This window comes from Carettochelys insculpta, chromosome 6 (assembly GCF_033958435.1).
Source record: "Carettochelys insculpta isolate YL-2023 chromosome 6, ASM3395843v1, whole genome shotgun sequence".
In the NCBI taxonomy this organism is placed as follows: domain Eukaryota; kingdom Metazoa; phylum Chordata; order Testudines; family Carettochelyidae; genus Carettochelys; species Carettochelys insculpta.
This window is the reverse complement of record NC_134142.1, coordinates 41,221,594-41,242,708: the sequence shown is the minus strand read 5'-3', so window position 1 is coordinate 41,242,708 and position 21,115 is coordinate 41,221,594. Positions and strand designations below refer to the sequence as shown.

General features: G+C 48.6%; 1 protein-coding gene across 2 annotated transcripts in view; it reads left to right on the top strand.

The window, feature by feature from the left end:
* The window catches only part of ADCK1 (aarF domain containing kinase 1), a 173,995-nt gene extending 154,167 nt beyond the window's left edge, over positions 1-19,828 (top strand). For both annotated transcript variants that reach the window (XM_074996703.1, XM_074996704.1), the window contains exons 8-11: positions 11,513-11,662; positions 12,484-12,681; positions 17,352-17,545; positions 18,890-19,828. In XM_074996703.1, the coding sequence (XP_074852804.1) occupies positions 11,513-11,662; positions 12,484-12,681; positions 17,352-17,545; positions 18,890-19,061 (714 nt within the window). In that variant the 3' untranslated portion in view covers positions 19,062-19,828. The remainder of the gene's footprint in view (positions 1-11,512; positions 11,663-12,483; positions 12,682-17,351; positions 17,546-18,889) is intronic.
* Positions 19,829-21,115: the final 1,287 nt, after the last annotated feature.

Here is a 21,115-nt window from a genome sequence, read left to right as displayed (position 1 = left end):
TCTCTCCTGGCAGCCCCTTTCTGCTATAGACTTTCCGGCTTTATAACCACCAGCTGGAGACAGGAGGTTTCTCTGCCCCCCTTGAACAAGTGCATCATAGGTAGCAGGAGGGAATGCTGCTTGCACTGCTCTGAGGCAACTCCTAGGGAGGAGCAGGAAGTTCCCATTCCATGACATGTTCAGTGTTTGGCCTCACTTGCTAAGACTGGGAATGTAGAGTGCCAGTTGTGTGGATGGATGTTTGTCTGAGACACAGCAGGTGATGTCATACAGAGGTCCCAGAATGACAGTCAGATAGGGATGATGCTGAACCAGCCTGACTTGAACTGGCAACCTAGAGGTCTGACACTTAAAAACCACAGTGAAAGGCACTCTGCATTTTAAGGCCAACTCCCTAAGCCAGACTCTTAGTGACTTTTCTTAAGGACTAGGGTCTACCCACCTGTCTGCTGCTGGAGCCCCCATATCTTGTGTCTCTGGGTCTGGCCAGCGTACCAGAGATCCTGCTGCTGAGAGTGAGTCAAGAAGGAGCTCTCTCGACATTTTGGAGGTGGTGGGGTGTTGTCATGCAAGATGTATGGGTCGCCTTTAGAAAGATGTGACCATATATCAGCTTGGTTTTGTCTTGCTCCCAGACAAGGCCTAACCAGCCACACAGAGGTACCTTCTCCCATCATAGCTTCCTCTTCTCCCAGAGTTAGGCCCTGTACCAACCCTGATGGTGGGAGAATGTCGGAAGCAGAGCTGTATCTGATCCATAACATTCCAACCAGATTGGAACATTCCCCATCTCTTGAGGAATTTGAATCTGGGGATTTGGTTTTGGCCCATTAGAAATAGGGCCCAGAGCAACACTTGGATCTACATTTGGAAGTGACTTTCCCCCAGGTTTTAGATTGCTGGGGCCACTTCAGCTCCAGAAACTTGGAGAATCTGCAAGTTGAAACCCCTAAAGTGCAGCTGCTTGTTTGACAACTTGGGGAGGCAAAGTTGTCTGAGAGAGCCCAGGGTGAGCAGGCATTTTTGTCAGCTTTCCAGAGTTCTTGCTTCCTGTCAGACTGGAACCTCCACAAGCATAGTCATTTCCTGGGTCATTTTGGTGCCTGGATGTGACTGAATAATTTAAAGACAAAGCCAACAGCCATTTTCTAATTCATGGAAGTGTTTGGAGATGCAGAAGGTGGGAAGGTTCTGAAGGGGGAACCTTGACATGAAAGGGGCTGGAAGAAAGCAAGATACCACTTCTCACTTCTTGGGAGAAATTCAGGCTGGCCCTTGCTCCATTGGTCTATACTTAGACCACTGGGAAGGCTGCATTTCCACATCTCAGCATGCTGGTGCCATGTGGAGATGAAGCTTGTGCCGGCCCCAAAAATGTAGCTCTGACGTTTCCAGCGGTTGCTTTTAAAAAAGGTCTGCCTCCGCCAGGTGCAAACATCCACAGGGTATTGCCTTCCCCTTCAGTCTGTGCTGTTACTGCAGCTCTGTGCTGGGATGTGGTATTTGCGCAGGCCATCTCAGCTCCTTTAGACACTGCTTAGCTGCTCAATTACACATGCACAGTTTACAAAAAAAAAACCAAAAAAAACTTTTTTTTGTCAATACAACAATCTGAGCTGCGTGTAAAATCTCTCCCAATCACATTTCTTCCATCCCACTTTAATTAGGCAGTGGGAGAGGAGTCTTTACTGTGGAGGATTTCTCTCATGAAGTAACACATTGTTGAAGAGTAAGCTGAGCCTCTCCTCTAAATGGAAAGGATCCCTGAAATGAAAGCTCCCTTCAAACCAGGTTACTGACATTTACTTAATGCCGTCTGTAGCAGGATTATCATTAAAGCTGCCCAAAAGCACATTAATCTCTCTGGAGCCGTCTAAGTGCTGGACTGTAATGGCATTTAATCAGAGAAGGCTTTGATTTCTAAAGACAAGTGCAAACACTGAAATATCTGCCTGTGGAACAGTTGCCTATTCCTGTGCAAGCACAGCCGAGGACAGGAACGCAGATGCGATTTATTGACTGTGGGAGAAAAGCGTGTGGAGAACGTTGGTTCTCAGACAAATTAGCTTGCTGTAATCTAGAGGCAAGGAAGGGTGTGTTGTGGGTAAGGCAGGGATCTTTTTGGAAATGGGTTGTTTCTGTTTCAGGAGATCAGAGCATTTGCAGGCTAAGAGGTGGGAGAGTGAACAGGGATCCAGGAAGATGTTTGAAGATGTTTATGGCATGCTTGCTGTGGGAAAGTAAAGAATGAGGCTGTTCAGAGAGCATATATTTCAAAAGATGTGTCCTGGTGGAGCAGCTGCCCTCACTCCTACCCTCCCTCGTGGCACCCAACCAGACATTACTTTACTCACTTAAAGAGTCTTGTCCCCATAAAACTGTACTCCTTATCTGAAACCTCTCTGTTGGGACTCCATCCCAAGAGAGGTTCTGTCTCATGCAGAGAGCTCTTGATCTGAAGATTGTGTGAACTGTGGATGCTGTAAAAGAACATACAACCTGTGATTTTCACTGTAGCAGGTGTAACGAAGTAGCACAGCTCAACTGGCCGGTTGTAGATTCCACTAAGAGATTCACAACCTGTAGTTTGTGCTGGGTTGATTGGTTACACAAGCCACCCAGTTGGGGAGCAGAAAAGATACTGTGTTCCCCCTGTCACTAGACACCTTCTAGTAGCTTGTAAATGTCTGAAATAACATTCAATGATCTATTTGATTTTAAAGCAACCAGTTCAAGGAATCTCAGAGATGAGCTTTATATTAAATCCAAATTAATAAAACTCCATATAAAGCTAGGGGAAAGAGAGCCCTGGACTCCATTTTAGATGTTATAAAGTTACAGCACAAATGTACCCAATAAATAAATAAATCCTCTCTGCCCTTCCTTAGTCCCGCTCCATAGCACCATACAGATTCAAATGTCTTTAGTCTCAACTTCCCACAGGTGTGGGTTAATACCATTCTCCCCATTATTCTGATGGGGAAGCTGAGGCACAGAGCAGGGAATTGATTTTTCTCACCACCAGACAGCGAGTCAGCACTGAGACTAGAATCCAGCAGTCCTGATTACATGTGCATCTTTACTGCATCTTTCTTCCCCACACATTATTTCAGCATGACACTGTTTCAGTGTGCAGCAGCACTGTGCTACACAAAGATGGTATGTCTGTATCTAACAACTTAGTGTTGGAGAGGCAAGTTCAAGACCTATGACCTCTCATCCCAAGCCTTCACCGAGGAGCATTTCAGACCTGCAGTACTGAGCAGCTCTAGGTCAGGGCTCTATATCCCCGGTGCCCATCCCTAATTTCACACCAGTTGAAGTGGACTTCTGCAATGGTGGGATTTTTTTTTAAAAAACTACCACAAACCAACACACTCATAAATCCAATTAACCTTCGATTAAGGTTCCAAAATCGAAGCTGTTCTTTTGGCCTGAGGCGGTAATATCGAGCCCTGAGAAATGAACTGCACCGTGACCTTTACTTTTAATGAGATCAATAGACGTTAGTGTCACCCTCTCTTAAAATAATTAGCAAATATTACAGCCCAATTAGGGCAAACAGCTAATCCTGCTCCTGATCTAAAGAGACAGGAACCAATGCAGGAGAGATAGGAAAGGACACTGTCCTATCAGCCAGTCCCGAGAGCCTCCTGTGGCAGGCAGTGAGCTCAGCTCCCCACTCCACACATCACAGGTTCTATAGCCTGTCCAGATTTGTACTCAAGCCACAGCAGGATGGAGGATAGCAGTCAGAACCAGCACTCACTTGGCTCTTCAGCTGGTTCACAAGACAGGGAAAGTGATGTGGTTCTCTGGATAATTTTCTGGTTTGTTACTGTAGGACCGCACATGAGCAATGCATTTCTGCAACTGGCTTGCTAATCTAGAGTTCCTCTTACACTCAGAGCTGTACATGCTGCTTTGTGATCAACAGGTTTCTTATGAATATCAGACTGTAGTGTGCTCTTCCAGACTTACTTATTTGGTTTTGTAGGGTTGTTTTCTGGTGATACCTCAGATGGACACACTGGCCTGTTGTTGCAGAGTTGTGCTCGTGACTGTTGGAGTGTGCCCAGCCATTGTAGTTGTAGGGTAGCTCATGACTTCTAGGAAGATAGATTTGTTATTGTGTGTTCTGTAGGGTCACTTGCATATCATTTAAACGGAGAGGATTTCATAAACGTAGCAAATCCAAGGGTAAAACTCAGTCTATTATCTAGCTATTGCTAGAGTGTGTCCTGGCCTGAAGTAGTACATTCCATGATGACACACTTAACTGAAGGCTGTAGAGGTTGGGTTCCTCCCATTCTCCACCTTCCATCTGCTGATTCTTCAGCCAGACTCTTCCCAGCGTTCCACCCCTCTTCTAAATGGAGAGGCAAGGTCATGTTGAAACTGTGTTCTTTGCACAGCAGGGCACTGTACTGATGTCACACATCATTGTCATTGAATCATGCTGTTTGTATTGTGCGGTAGTGATGCTATGGTGCCTGTTTGTGGCTAATGCCATTGTGTGCCATTACAACATGGGCACCTGAATAGAATTTGATTGATTCAGTGACATACCACGCACATGCCTCTTGAACAACACAGGGCAAACCCTTTGGAACAGAGGCAAATCTGGCACCATTCTGATTTATCAGATCCAGCTCTCTCTGCTATCAAGCAGATGACTTTTTCTCTTACATTCACCCAGACTTGTCCCTCTCTTAGTTACATCCCATTCCTCTTAGTTATACTCTTTATATCGCACTGAGCCTATAGCTACATTACCAAACAAGATCGACCTGCACAGGGTCGATCTTCTGGGGTTTCATTTTGCGCATGTGTGAAACGATGTTTTCTGGGGTCAAAGTTGACCCTGGAACTCCTTGTGAGAGGTGAGGAATAAAGATCAATGGGAGGAAACGCTCCCATTGACCTTCCTCCGTGTACACAGACATTGAAGTCGACTGCCAAGAGGTTGATTTTAGTTATGCAACCCGAGGCTATGTCTACACTACCATTTCGTCACTATAATTATGAAAAGTCCACCCCCGCCGAGTGACGGAAGTTACACCCATGGCAGGTTGGACCCTCCATCCTCCTGTGCAGGATGTCACCTGATGCACTGTGGTTTCACTGAGCCTTTTCTGCTCCATCAGCCTGAATTCTCTCTCCCTCCTTTGCTGAGTTAGGCTCTCCAGTCTCTTGCAACACACACGCAGGTATGGTCACACCCAGCTGCAGACAGACTGAAGTCAGCCCTGTGAGAGGACTCACTCAGTGCTCACGGGCACACCCTTTTTGGGGTATGAACCTGAAATAATAGTATTTGATGCATGTAGAAAAGATCTGCACGGTGCAAGATGGTAAAAATTCACCCTCTCCCTCAACATAGAGAAGGGTATGCCTGGTTTCTTGCCCCATCCCCAGATATGAATTGTACAAACTGGGTTATGTTATAAACAAGCAATAATTGTATTAATGCCAAAGGTACATATTAAATGGTTATAAGCAAGAACAAATAGAACAAAGCAGATTACCTTAGCCAATAAACAAAAATGGCAAACTGAGCTTAACACACCAGATAGGTAAAATGTAAATTAGCAGATTCTCAGCCTGAGTGGTAAAGTGGTTGGCAGACTCTTTAGGCACAAGTTACCTTGGCTTTCCCAGGTTTTCTTACATAGGCTAAAAATCCTTCCAGCTCGGGACCATCGCTTCCCACAGTGCTGTCTTTGTGCCTCAGATGTTTCCAGGTATGTTGTGGTAGGGAGAGTGAGGTCCCTATGTGTCATTGTCCCATGTTTATACCTGTTTCCCACTTGCTGGAAAACCCTTTTGCTATGACCTGTGTCAAACAGATCCCCAGGTGTAGTGCTGTCTTGGAGAGGTTTCTATTGCACACAGTTCCTGGGCAATCTTTTTGTGTGTGTGTGCATTGCCTCCATAAGCCATTAATGTTGTTTGGCCTTCGTATGACTGCACTGGGAGTGGCCCCCAAGCAGCAAATAAGGAATTCAGATACATAGGTCAATATCCCTAACTTCTATCTATGAAATGATATGGGTATATGAATGGGATAAGTGTATTCAGTAAATCATAACCTTTTCAGTGATGCCTTACATGAGCAAGCTTGCATAAAGCTTATCTCAGTTATGACATATCCATATCACCAGCTTATTTTCACAAGTACATGGAATATATTATCACAAGATAAACACCAATTTGAACAGCCTTGTGTTGTTGAGAGAGTTCGTTCCACTGACATAGCTCCTGTTGCTCACTGGGGTGGCATAATTATGTCAGCGGGAGAGCTCTCCCTTTGGCATAGAGTGGCTACATGTAAGATCTTACAGCTGTGCAGCTGCACTGATACTGCTGTAAGATCCCTGGTGTAGATATGACCTCAGTAGCTCCTCTCCCGCTTCGGTGTTCACATCCATCACGTTTATAGACTGCTATCCTAGCCTTTCTCTTTCATCCCTTACCCCACATCTTTAACTCTGTTACACTTTTCTCCAAAGTGTACCCCTCCACCCCAACTAATCATTTCAGCTGCTGTTCTCTGAACTCCTTCCAGCTGATCTACATCTTTCTGATTATAAGGTGTCCAGAAGTGAATGCTGGATTCCAGGAATGGCCACATTATTATTATTGTTTGTATCGCAGTAACATTTAAAGAACCGGGTGTGGACTGCGGCCTCACTATTCTGGATGCTGTGACTTCTTTGTGTCATGATGCTAGGCTTGTGTTGTGTCAGGCTGTGCTTCCATGGGTCACTGGAAACTCCCATCTAATATGTGTCCACCGTCACCCTATGGTTGGTCTCTCTCACCTCACTACTTTCCAGATTTCTCCCTCCCTCACAGAGAGTAGCTGGTTCTCAGGGGTTATTTTCCCCTATCTGTTAGCAGCTGTCTTCCAAGTGACGCTCATTTTTATGCCGTTATGTACCTCGCTATGGTGTCAGTGTGGGAGGGGTCAGGGTCCGCAGCGATAAGGGTAGACACCTTAGCCTGTGATAGAAGGGCGCACAGCCCTGGAGTGTCTGCAGCTTCCTCCAATTGATTTTCCAGGTGGTTTTTTTTGTTTTATTTTTAAATAATTATATGCAGTGAATTGATGATTGTGAACATTCCAGACTCAAGCTGTGCAGCTTAGTGGTGATTGGCCAGGTAATCCTGTGCTGCTGTTAGTGTTCCCTGAGTGGATGAGTTTGCAAGCACTCCTGGCACAGACTGATGCTCTGGTACCCCTTTCCTGTGACTAACCATGTCTCTAAAGCTTGGTCATGGGGGTGTTGATGGCAAGTGAGCACAGAAGAGACAACTGTGGCCAAATGAGCGAATTCCCTTTGAAATTCCGGCCACATTCGCTAGGATTAGTTTGAATTTATAGGCACAGACTCTCAAGTCAAGTGAATAGGCTTTATTGAACAGCACACACACGGACACACGGCTCATGCTCCCAGTGACACACGTGCATGTGTACACACACAGCGGTACGCAGACACATTACAAATACCCTCCTATCACTTGCTCCAAAGCCCATGGAGTTCTAGAGCTAGCCCCCTGCAGCTGACTGGGTGGCTTGTGGTCAGGGTGCCTGTGCCTCTGCGTGTTCAGGGCAGGAAGAGGGGCGATGCGAGCTTAGTTGGTCTCACGTGCCAGCTGGACACTCTGTCAGGGCAAAGGCTTCTCTAGAGCACGCGCTGGGAAAGTCTCTGATATGCCACATTGGCTGCCAAGGGCTCCACTCAGGCGGGGAAGGTAGAGGTGAGTGTTATGTGGCCAGGAGGAGGGAAAGGGGCTCTCCGGATGGTCTCCCACCCTTCTATCCTTTTCTGTCACGGGTTCAGAGCCTGGGGTCATGAAGAGGACCACAGCCACATTCCCTGGCTTTAAGACCAAATGGGGGTGAGAGTCCTGAACTGTCTGTTCCAGCATACTGTAGGAGACTGAGCCCCACCAGTCTGTGTGTTAGTGTGCCTGTGACTGGTGATTGATGACCGAGTAGGGGGGTGCAGTTCCTCTCGGTCAGCTCTGTCCCTAATGCCTGGTGCCATGGGACGCTGTGCTGTAGGGGCTGGTTTAAGTAACTCGGTAGAGGACACTCTCCTGTCTTACTGAGCACTGCAGTCAGTACTGCAGCGTGGCGCTGGAGGGCGTTGTGCTGTAGGGAGCGGTTCTGGTGATTCCACAGGGCAGGGGTGAGCAAACTTTTTACATCAGGCCACACTTTTCATCGCTGCACTTAACATCCCCTTCTCCCCCGCCTAACGTAAGCCAAACCAACAGTAATTTTGGTTATGTTCCTATTAAACAAACAAACAAACCCCCCCACCCCCTTTCTGCACGTGTAAGAAAATAAATCTGTAGAATGTAAAAGCTGTGTGAATCGGTATATAGATGTGAATACACAGACATAAAAACAGTAACACAGCTCAACATTTTAATGAGATGGGTGAGCCAGATACCCAGAAGTCAATCGTGTTGCTCCCCACCTTATGAAATTTCACCCCCACCCCCACCGGGGCCCTACACCCCTGCCAGGGCGAAGTCTCTTCCTTCTGCATTTACACTGTCCCCAGAGAGGTGGCCATGTTAGTCTGTACCTTCACAAAACCAACAAGCAGTGCTGTAGTGCCTTAAAGACTAACAATATTATTTATTAGATGATGAGTTTTTGTGGGACAGACCCATTTCTTCAGATCTGTAGAATCAGTTATTAGGATTCTCCCCACTTGAAGAAGTGGGTCTGTCCCAAGAAAGCTCATCACCTAATAAATTATATTGTTAGTCTTTAAGGTGCTACGGGACTGCTTTTTCGTCCTGTGTCCCCAGTTAATAACATTCCTCACTGCTAGGGTCGATCGCTTCCTCTGCTGGGTTTGCAAAGCAACTGACCCCTGTCTACCTGTGTTTAACAAGGGTTAGATTAAACGTGCCAGTGACCTACTTTCCCGGTACAACTGTGATGAGACCCCCACTCCCACCCTACCCTTACACTTGCACACTTACACACCCTTCACATTCCCACCTGCAGCAGAGGGATCTTGCCTCGAGCAGTGAACTGTGCAGGGAGGGCTGTGGGGTTAGTGCACAGCCTGTGTGATAGATGTGCTGCCTCTCTGCACACTGGACAGAGATAGCGCCTCTTTTATTATTGCTGCCGTGTGATTAATGTTGATGAATGCATTTAAATTGCTGCCAGTGCGCGCTGACTGGCCCTGATATGCTTAGATCCCAGCAGGCAGCCTACTCCCTGGGACGCTGTGCTGTCCTGATGAGAGGAGGTCTTGCTCATTCCTGCTTGCGCTCAGGTTTGAGCCCTCTTGTGTGCAGAAGTTACAGCACTTTTCATGCCACCGGCAATGTCTGCTCATGCTGTAGATCCTCTCAGCACGTGAAGTGGACGGCAGGTAGTGGGTGTTTGGGATGGGAATTCACATAAGGGCAGTAGTCACTGGCTTGGGCCTCACTCACACTCTTTCTTATTTCCTTCATTGTTTGCACCTGGGTCGGGTTTGAGTGCTGGGCCCTGACCCATAGGACTATGCAACTATTCCAGCTCCAGGCCCTCACACCCAGCTTTGCCAGTCCTGACCTTCAATAACCCTGGTTATTCCATGCTTTCAAAATCTACAGTTTCATCTGAGACAGTGAAATTCAGTTCACTTCGGACCCAAGGCAGAATTTGCACCCAGCTTTCCTGACTTGTAAAGCTGATTCTGTAATCTGGGGTGAAGCCAGATTTGTTCCTACTGGTCTGTGAAGGCAGCGTAGGTTCTTTCCCATTATCGAAACGAATTAACAGATTAAGAAGGACCTTCTGTGCTGCTTTTCCCTGCTCTCTCTTGCAGTTATTAGCTGCCTTTTGAAACACACCACAGCACATACTTTGAACTCATCAGCTAAACAAGTTTGATCTGCATTAGTGCTTGGATCATTCTGAGTATCACCAAGTTGCTGCAGTGGGCTGTGTTGATGATTCAGAGAGTGCTCTCTTTGTCCAGCCAATATGAGTAATAATGCCCCCTGTGGTGTTAGGGTCAGTACTGGCCCCACTTGTTTAGCATGGTGACAGGGGAGCTGTGTTCCTGAAGGTGTCGCATCTTGACCACTTGTTCCGGCACTGCCCATAACAACTGGGGTGGTGGTAATTCCAAATTCCAGTCTGAGTAGTGTTCTGACCCTCCAATGGCATCCTCCAGAGCCGACGCAATGTGATAATCTTCATTTCTTCTCCCAATGTAACGCTGTTCAGTTTAGCTTTATGGTTGGCAAACAGCCTCATCCTACCCCAGAGGCAGGCGCATTTCAGTGGTTGGCCAGGTCCCTGAAAAGCACTGTGAGATGTTTTTTGACACAGGTGTTCAGCATTTGAGTCCAGTGCCACTTTCTCAGGCTCCCTTGCCCCTTCCAAGATGCTGCCTCAGATTGCTGGTTACACTGCAGTGAGTGAGGGGGGGAAAGGTAGGAATAATTTGTAATGATTGTCTTTTAGTTGCTCAGGTGCCCTGCTGGGGGGCTCTTTGGTACCTTTTGGGAGAGAAACTGTGAGGCTGGGACTGTAACTGTGTGTTACTGAGGGGCTGCGTAAGTGCACTGGGGGGCCTGGCACTGCTCCTGTCCCTATGAGTCATAGGGCTGGGGACTGTCTTACTAACTTACTGGACTTGGGGGTGGATTTAAAAGTTTACTTTATTCCTAGGAGGCTTTTAGCTGTGATAAAATCACGTGGTGGTAAGGCGGCCACAGCATGGGGCAGACGTGGCTGTGACAGGATGATTTAAACAGCTTCTTGCTGTTGCTTTATCTTTCCAGACATCATAAATCAGATTAACTCTGGGCTGAGGTGGGGGTGGGCAGAGGATTGAGCACAGCAGGGAGGGAGACACTCCCTTTATAGAAACCAGCCACAGGCTTCATCTCCCCAGACAGACCCCACCCAAGCAGACAGATGCTGCCTTGTCTGCCTCAGCTGTGCACCCTGGATCCCCATCCATCTCCAGACAGATGTTCCTCCCCTGTGTCTGCCCTTTGATGCCCAGTTCTGCCCTGACAGATGCCCCAGTCAGGCTCCTTTCGTGGCTGCTCCAACATGTGCCCCCTTATCTGCCTCTGTGTCTTTCCTCTCCACTAATAGGTACCCCTGTTTCTACCCTGATGGATGCCAGCCTTTGTGCCAGTTCCCACCAGTTATTTTGTAGATGAACACTTCACACCTGCCCACAGCTGTCCCCACAACACCCCCTTCCCCCCGCACAATTGCTTTGTGGCTGGACATCTCCATATTTCTGAATGCCCCAGGCCATCAGACCCCAAGGTATGGGCCAGCATCTCCTCTCCCTATACTTTTTAGACCCTAGGGTACATGTCAAGATCTGGCTCCCCACTGTGCCCTGTAGTCACAGTCTCTGGCATATATGCTGCAGGCCAACTCTTCCCCACTCCATCGTTATTAGACCCTGCACAACTGGCAGCCCCTCCCATGGCATGACTGCTTCCTGTCTCCTTTCAGATCTCTCGCAACCTGGGGAAGCTCTACAGTGAAATGATCTTTGTGAACGGCTTCGTACATTGCGACCCGCACCCGGGCAATGTGCTGGTGAGGAAGTGCCCAGTCACAGGCAAGGCTCACATTATACTGCTGGACCATGGGCTCTACCAGGTGTGTGAGTATAGAGGACGCTGGGAGCCAACGGGTGGATGCTGTGCACTGCCTCTGGGGAGGGGTAACTCATGCCTGTGTGGTTCAGGCCAGAATAGAGCTCAGAGCCTCCTATAGCAACTGGTTAGTCAGAGCCCTGGTAGAATAAAGAGGTGCCTTGGGCTTGCAGATAGGGATGTTAATGGTAAACCGTTAGGGGCTGGAGCAGCCTCTCACCTGGTGTGGGCAGGAGGTTGCTCCAGCCCGGCAGGGTTGCCACAGGTGGGGGTGTCCAGTGCAGCTGGAGTAGCTCTGTCTGTTGTGGCTGGTGGAGGGATGGGGTGCTGGTGTGGCCACTTCAGCCTAGCTCGGCTGTTGTGCCCCCACCCCGCCATGGACAGGGGCTGCTCTGGCCGGGCTCAGCCATCTCCACCCACGGTGTGCCAGGGACTGGGATTGCTCCAGCTGTACTACTGTCCCCCACCCATGACAGCCCTGTGGACAGGGAAGATCCAGAGCAGCCCTAGTCCCTGGTGTGTTGTGGGTAGTGTGGGGTGGCTGGGGGGGCTTCCTCCCCGCCTTAATTGGTTAAACAGTAGGTTTACCTGACATTAACTGGTTAACCAATTAACTGGGATTTTACATCTTACATACTTGCACATCACCCTTGTGGATTTCTCTTATATCTCCTACTACTTTTTAATGGGATTTTATGCCTGGCAGCTTGAAAGATCAGTTATGGAGGTGGTTAAAGCTGCCTGCTGGGTGGGACAGGTTTCTTCCCAATCTGCTCTGGTGCTGTTGACTGATTTCCTTTGGGGAACATTGCCCTCCCTCACTAGGTCCTGACAGAGAAGTTCCGCTTGGACTATTGCCGGCTCTGGCAGTCCCTGATCAAGGCTGATATGAAGAGGATGCAGAAGTACAGCCGACGGCTAGGGGCGGGTGACCTGTACCCACTCTTTGCATGTATGCTTACCGCCCGGTCCTGGGACTCTGTCAACAGGGGCATTGACCGGTCACCTGTCACAGCCAGTGAGGTATGTCCTGTTTTGCTTCATGTTCCTGCGGTGTCTTTTTCCGTTATAATCGCTGAGTTAATTGACGTTAATATTAATGGTGGCCCTACCAGACCTATTGAGAGCTGGAGTAAAGGGAGCCTGGAAACCCTTTGCTGCACACTTTAATGGCTGCGTTATGCCTCCTCATCTCTTAAACTTGCCCTGGCTCGCATCTCTGGTCAGTGTAAAAGATTTTCTTGGTTAAATACCTTACCGGCTCCGGCAGAGGAAACCTTTGTAGTTTAGCCCTTGTCTGAGAATGTCACTGTGTGCAGGGGGCAGAATGGGCTGGGTGAGGGAGACTAGTACACAGTAGTGTTAGTTGCTAGCCATGTGACTGGCTACCTGCACTGGTGTATGCTTATCAAAAACCTTTGCACATGACAGAGATTGCTTGGTATGGGAGGTAAGTCAATGTTGCTTAAGTGCAAATCTCATCAGCACAATCACTACAATTCTAGGGAATTCCGAGCTAAGTTCTAACTCTCCCTCCTGTCCACATGTCCAGAGTCCTTCTCTCCTCAGCTTCTTTGTCCACTGCTTACAACACCCCCTCCCAGCACACTAACTAGCAAATGGACAATCATGTTGTTGTAGAGGTGGTGGTATGGGGAGAAGCAGGGGGTGGTATGGCAATAATAATTGGCCCAGTGTTTGTGTGGAGAAGCGTGTTGTGTCATGTGGCTTACTTTTATGTTGGGTGTAAGAAGCTTGTGTTATTTTAGTGGTAAAGTCCAGGGGCCAGAGGACAGAATGAGTTGGGTTTGAATTGCTTGGTAAGCTGTGCCACGTGCTATGCAGGTAAAATTGATAGATCTCTGCATATCCGTGGATAGTGGAGCAGATACCTCTGCAGGGCTCTCCCCCACCAATCCTACCAGGTGGGAGGATGGATGGGGTTCCACAGAAGGCCCCTGCAACTGCTTGCTGAGAAAGGACACAAGAAGCATAAGCCTAAATTTCCTTGAAGGAGGGGCCAAGTGCTGGCCCTGCCCTGCCCTGCCCCCCCTCACCTCCGTCTGGTGAACACCAACCCATGGAGCCCCAGCTCCAGATCCCTGCTGTCTCTCACCCCTAGTCCCTGCTTTCCTGCTACCAGCCTCTCCTCTGGATAACACTGCCTCCTCCTCGCTGGTCTGCACTCCTTTCCGCCCCTCCAGATTTGTTGTGCAAATGAAAGCAAAATCTGGATGGTGGATTGTGGACGCAAATCAGATGAGGAGTTATGGAGTGGATGTGGATCTTCATTTTTCTATCCGTGAAGGCCTCTAAAAATTGGCTATTTTGAAATTCTGTGGTAGAAATTCCTTGATCTCTGAGGATGGGTGCTTGACTTTTTCTTTTTTTTTTCCTTATGGGCAGAGTTAAGATTTGCTCTGGTGGGTCACAAATACTGTACAGCTCCCTTATGGCATTGGGAGGCAAGTTTCTGTTTAAGTGGAAAGCAGCTCTTTTCTCTTGCTTTGGGGTGAAACCGAGAGGTTAATAGCAGCAGCAAGAGCTAGATATTACAGAGGTAGGTGCCGTGTCACACACAGTTCTGATGATGCTCCTAAATCCAGCCTTTCCGTACCCTCTGCTTCTCCAGATCTGCTGATGTACTGGAGGCCTTATATTGTGCACCATCTGCTATTCCAGACTTTGTTCTTGCCAGAAAACACTGGCTCTGGTGACATAACGTGGTGGTTTTGTGGTGGGGACAAACACATTTGGACAGGACTGAGATGTACCCGAGCTATGTAATAGTGATCTGTGTGGGATCCCCGCCCCGGGGAATGATAATGCAGTTAGCATGCTGGAGCAGCACGTCCCAAAGAGGAAGAGGGGAATGAATACGATCTATCTTGTGAAATGGGTACCCGTTCCACCAAATCAAATGTGGAAAATGCTCACTATCGTTTCCCAAAACATCCTAGTTTCTGTCCACGCTCTAAAGGGCTGGCATTACCCCATCACAAGGTCCAAGATGCCACTTGCTGTTTTAAGTTGTTGCTAGGAAACCCCGTGAATATCTAGGCTTGTGCTCAAATCCCGAGCTTTTCCTTGGCGCAAAGGTTAAAAATACAACTGATAAAGAATCTCAAACACACATTTTGTAATCTGTGAATTTATGTTCTTTCTGCAACTGCCCTTCATGAGGTGTTGAATCCCACAGATTGTCACCTGACACAAGCACTTGTCATTATTGGATATGTTTCAAATTATTCAGTAAACTTTAGCCTAGAAAAAAGGTGGTTTTTTTTCTTTATTTTTTTTTGTTAGTGTAATTAAGCCATGGAACTACTTGCTACATGTTACTAATGAGGCAAATATCTTAAGAATAATGAACAAACAAAAAAGGATTAGATATTTTGTTTAAGAGGGAGTATCTTACACAGTGGTGGTGTTGGGATAAAATAAGAATCCACATGCTTCAGAGCATAAATTGGGGTTGGGAAGGAATTTCACCCCATGGGATGAAGTTAAACATTTAGGTGATTGAGAGTTATTAAGCTGCCTTCTGAAATATTTAGCATTGATCACTGTCAGAGACTTGATACTAGATTAGATTGATCATTTTCTGAACAATGCAAAAGAAGATAGGGTACTGGATGAAGTGCATAACTGGTCTGATCTGGGGAAGGTTCACACGAAACTTATATGAACCACAGGTCTCTGATGGTTCTGCAAGTCTTAAGTGCATGATAGAAGGTCTCGAAACCAGTCTGGGGGAAATGTACAGCCCCAGTCACACCTTCTGTGGTTGAGAAATTATTTTAGAACAGTCCCTTTTCCCTTTCCCCCTTTAATCATAATCCCAATTTGGTGTAAGAATCTGTTTCTGCTGCATTGTGCATTTGACATGCTGGGTTCTGAACTCTTCAGGTGCTTTGGTGACCTTTTTCTGGATTTCCTGGTTCATGCCACAGCCCCCGGGGGATGCAGGGAAAGCCCTTGTGTATGATGATTCTGTATTCTTGCTGAGTAGGTCTGACCGCTCTAGCAAGTGCTAGGAGAGTGTGCACAAACAATGGCTGGGGCTCCCTGCTATGGCTCAGCCCTGCACCTCAGTCCTGATCTGCAGCAGCTCATGGGCTCCTACACAGTTCACTAAGCTCACCCTGCTATTTGGGTCCAGCCCTAGCTTTGCCAAGGTGGGATTATTTCGATGGGGCTGATGCCTGTTACTAGGCTGGTTTGTTTTTGGAGGGAGAGCCCATTTCTGTTTGAAAAATGAGCCCCCCAAATAGTTTGGTGAAAGGCAATCACCAGAATTCATTGTAAGGCTTCTCTTTCCCAGGGCATTCCTCATATAGCTCAGGGAGAGTGATTGGTATCAGGGACAGTTGCTTCTTTGCAGGGTGTTTGGCTGGTGCCAGGGACACTGGGAGTCCCACTCTCATGCCAGGCTTTGGAAACAATCTGTTTAGGACTAGTTGCTGGGCAGGACACAGTTTTCCTGTACTGCAAACAGAATTCAAAACTTCTGCCTGTTCTGCACTGAGGCAAAGCCCATTCGTGACAAAGGCACAAGCAGAGACGAACAGCCAATTTCCCAGTGGTTAGGGCACTCAATCAGGATGTGAGAAACCCATCTCTCAGTTCCTTTTCTTTCTGATTTGGAGCCTGCTCTGCCTCTGAGGTGAGTGCTCTAAGCTCCAGGTGCTTGGCTGTCCTGGGGTGGGGTTGTTTCTCTCTGATCAGAGACCATCATGGACATGGGAACCCTTTTCAGCTCAAATATAGTGGAAACTGGCCCTTTCCTACCAAAAAAAGTCCACTGAAAACTTCCTGACTGAAGCTATTCAGTACCTGCTGTTGCTTTTCCGGTGACCATGAACTTCGTGCTAGAGCAGAAGGGTAAAATGCCTGGGCTGGGCCATGCATCTGACATATTTTGTGGGTGTGGGGAATCCTCCCTCAGCACCCAGTTAAGTTTTGTTTGGCACCTGCAGCACTCTTCTGTTGCAGTCAGTGTTTCCAGCAGGGGACAGGTGAGATGAAGCTTGGGCTGAAGGCAGAAGGGGCCATAATGAGCCATATACAGGCTTGGGTGCTTCTGACACTTAGGGATGGTGCTTGGTCCTGCTGTGAGGGCAGGAGACTGGACTTGATGACCTCCAAGTTTCCTCCCAGTTCTGTAAGATATGTAGGTCCGTATATTTAGGGTCCAAGCGGAGAGACATTTCTGGTGGTGCAAGTCCCTTTGCTTCTGAAAGGCTCCTAACCCCGTATGGGGAAGTCTCCATATTACTCTGTGGCTCACTTTTATGGCTGGGGTTGGGGGACAGGACTAAGGCATTGAGAGCTCTGCAGAGGCAACTTGCCAAGCTGCTGGGACACAGTGTGTACTAAGCACCCCCTGTGGCTGGCTGGGAAATGGCAGAAAATGGGCGTGAACTGCCCCATTGGTCAGGACAGACTCAGTCAGGCACTCAGGGGTGAGGTTGGCTCCCCACGTGCTTTTCTTGCTCTGCCATGTGCAGACAGGCTTCTGCAGAGAGGCAGCAGGAGGAGGCCCATTAGCTTCTGGAACACGGAGACCCATCTCCTAAGCAGTCACTTCCTTCAGTTTGCACTGCAGAAGTGGCGGGGTGCAGATTCACAGGGCTCTGTTAACTTCTCTCTCTTCTCTTCCTCCTTTACCCCACTGCTCTGCTGGTGCTCAGGATGTGGAGATTCGGACCAATGCTGCCACTTACCTACCTCAGATCAGCCAGCTCCTCAACAATGTCCCACGCCAGATGCTGCTGCTGCTCAAGACCAACGATTTGCTACGAGGGATTGAGTCAGCCCTGCACACAAGGGCCAGTGCCAGCTCCTTCCTCAACATGTCTCGCTGCTGTATTAGAGCTGTCTCCGCGTGAGTCCCTATGTCTCTGAGAGAGGAGCCCTGGCCCCACTGGGCACTTCTGCCTCTTGCCCCCTAGTGAGATTCTGACAAGATGGTGGCTCTGGAACCTCTAAAACTGCCCTGTTTTATTGAACCTTCCCCCCATTAGAATGTCTGTCAAGGCCCACCTTCCTCTCCTTAATCTTCTCTCTCCCCTGTCATCCACCCCCAGCATGGTCTCCATGGGGAGGGGGCAGGAACTTCAAGCCAGACAGAACTGGACGTAGGGAGAGAGCAGGAAACGTTGCAGGGATTTGTGCTAAAGTTTTGATTCTGGGATTATAATTCCACCCCAACCCCCGTCCTGATCTGATTAATGTCCCAGCCAGAAACAGCTGATGGAAAAAGAACCCGAACTTCACAGCTGCCTGTTGGAGCAGTATGGCCTTCTGGTTAGGGGGTACTGCTTCTGGCTTCTAGCCCTGGTTCTGACATTGACTTGTTCTTTGATTGGTGGCCAGTCACCTCATTTCCCCATGCCCCAGTTTTAGTCATCTTCAGAATAGGGATAAACAGTTACATCTCCTCTCAGTAAGGGAGTCATGAGGCTCCATTAACATCTGTTTTTTGGATGTGGGGTGTAGTACTATTTTACAGGAGAGTCAGAAGTGCCCCATTCTGTTCCAGCCTCTGCCACTGACCTGTTGTGTGACTTTGGGCAAATTGCATAATTTCCCAGTGCTGCATATTCCCCAGCATTTTTGAAAGCCTTAGGAGAGAGGTTCTGCAGCAGTGCAGTGCTAGCAGTGATGGAGTTCGATAGGAGCCGGTCAAATGGTGTTTTGCTTAGGGATCTGATTATGTAAACGCAAACCACATGGCGAACACTTATCATTAACTATTATTGATAATAAGAGTTAGCGTCTGGATGGCCCTCTGCAACGTTAAACACTCCTAGTAATGACTAATGGCCCTGGGAGAGGGGAAGGGAGGTGCCATCACCCTACTCTTCAGGTGGGTAGATTGAGGCATGGAACAGGGAAGGCCAAGGCAAGTCAGCACCAGCTGTGGAAGCAGAACATTGTTCCTGACTCCTGATTCCGAGCTCCTTGGCCATTGAGCAGCCATTCTCTTCCCTCCTGCTTTAGCTGGGAGAGACTGTTCCTCTTGTGGGGAACATTTAACCCAGGAAACTGTGACTTCCCCGCCAACGGGGATCCTTCAGAGTTGTGGATACTTTGGCTGGGATCCTGACTGATGATTGGCACCTGAGGGGGATGGGGTGGACTCCTCATCTTCACAATCTAAGATGGGCTATTCTGTTGCTGGGCTGTGTCTTTGGGAATTAATACAGCTGTTTCTCTCCCTTGCCAGGTACGAGAGGAGCAAGTCTCACTCCCTGTACAGAAAGGCCCAGATCTCGCTCTCAGCAGCTCTGAGCCTGTGGCAGATCAACTTGTATGAACTCTTCCTGTGGCTGAAGGGGTCCCGGCTGGGGAACTGGGTTATTGCTTTCCTGAGCCGGATGCACCATTCTCCATACTGACAGGAAGTGGTGGGAGAAGCCTGGGCAGTTACTGCTCTCCTCCGTTCTCTGCAGCACACTTGCCTTCCTGACCATTTCTGTCCGCACTCCACAAAGGAAATTTGAGACTCTCTTTCTTGTAACGCGTGATGTTGGCCATGGCTATCAGAGCCTATGCAATGAAAGAGGTGAGAGTGGAGGCTCTGGGAGACAGCACTCCTGGGTTCTAGTCTAGCAGTGAGAGAAGTGGGCAGGACAGGAGGCCTCTCTGTTTCCAGCTTTGGGAAGTACCATCATGAAAATGTCATATAGACTTTGATGGCAAATGAGACTCTTTTTTAACATCCCCTTCTTTAAACCACCGTATCGCATTTTAAAGAAATGTGCATCCCTCAGAATTTTGCAGGATAGATCAGGTCCCCTAGAGAGGAAATCCTTCTTTATACAATCCAATAGGGGTTTCCAACAGTTGCACAGAACCCTGTTGGTTTGATGCCTGTGTTATCCAGTGGTCAGAGCAGGACTGTGTCCCAGGGCTCCTGGAAACTAACAATGCCAGCAAATGTGTGGATGCCAGGGTTTCCGAGGTCTGTTCCCAGCTCTGCCGTGGAATCCTTGTATCATTTTTGGTGAGTGCGTTCCTTGCCTCGGTTTCCCCACGTGTGATATGGAGGTAATGCTGTTAACCTTCCTGTGAGCTCTTCAGGGAGAAGGTGCTGTGGAATTTTACCGAGAACTCGCATTGTGTTGCTGGTGATGTATGTGTGCTGTATTGTACCATCGCACAGGAAAATAAAGCAGGGTGTCACCTTAGCGTTCTGCAGAGGGAAGGCCTAAGTGCGTTGCTGCCCCATTTCACCTCAGCCCCATTTTTAGTTTTTCCTTTCCCAGAGCATGACATGTCGCTCTGTGCTGTTAGTCCCATACAAACCCCCTCCACCACTGCTCCGTTCTCCCCACCACTGCATTCTGTGGGACCGGCGTGTGGTGTGGGGTGGTGCAGATCGGTCAGCTGCTGCTGAGTCAGGCGTGCATTCCCAGGCCAGTAAGGGAGCCTGCCTGGGTGACTCATCACTCTTGCCTCACACTTTCATACAGAGCTAGTCCCCTATCCCTGACCATTGGCACGTGCTGCTGGAGCCAGTACCGATGCAGCATCGCACCTGGGGTGGTTGGCAGGTCTTAGAACTGCTTGTGATGCTGGGCAGTTCCTGGCTCAAACAGAAACCAGCCCCTCGCCCAGTGTGTGGGCCTGATCGCCCTGAGCCCACAACAAGGTCACAGGCCCCAGAAAGCCGTAGTCAGAGGCCTCATTTCTGTCATGCCTCAACAGGTGGCTTTCCTACATCCCTGCTCCCCGCGGAGCTTCCTGCAAACAGCAGCGATGGACAGAGGCTCAGTGTGGTCAGACTTGCGGGATCCTGTCCACACTGCCGGGGTAGGCTAAAGTTATAATGCTGAAAAACAGATTACACATGGAGTGCTGGGAAGGGAGGGGCCTTTCAGATCTCTGCCGGCCACCCCATGGGCTATCTTTGCAAGAGGCACCACCCCTGCTGTGCACAGTCACCAGGTTCCACTGAGAGAGGGTCTTGTCAGCACAGGAGAGCAAAACCTTGCGAAAGAGAATGGCTTCCTGGTTGCCGTGTGTCCGAAAGTCCAGCTACAGAGTATGCTTGTTTATGTGAGGGGGCTGTGTGTATGACTGTCACCTTGTGACACTGGGAGTGCAGAAATCCATCACTGTGGGAGAGGGAGAGAACGATATGTAAGCTGGAAACAAACCCAGTGGTTGTGCATGAATGTGTCTGTGATGGTGAAACTATGTCTGAATATGTGGAAGTGGATGCGCATGGGTGCCTCTGCCTGGTTAGTACATAGAAGCATATTATCTGCAGTGTCTGGTAGGTTAACTTGCAAATACTGAAATGAATGCGTGTGTTGTAGGGGATGTGTGTGTGTGTGTGTGTGTGTGTGTCTCTCTCTCTCTCTCTTCTCTCTTGTTTCCTACCAACTGCAATCTAAACCTCAACCTATTCCTCGCATCCCAGCCAGCCCTCCTCCTGTTCTCATTG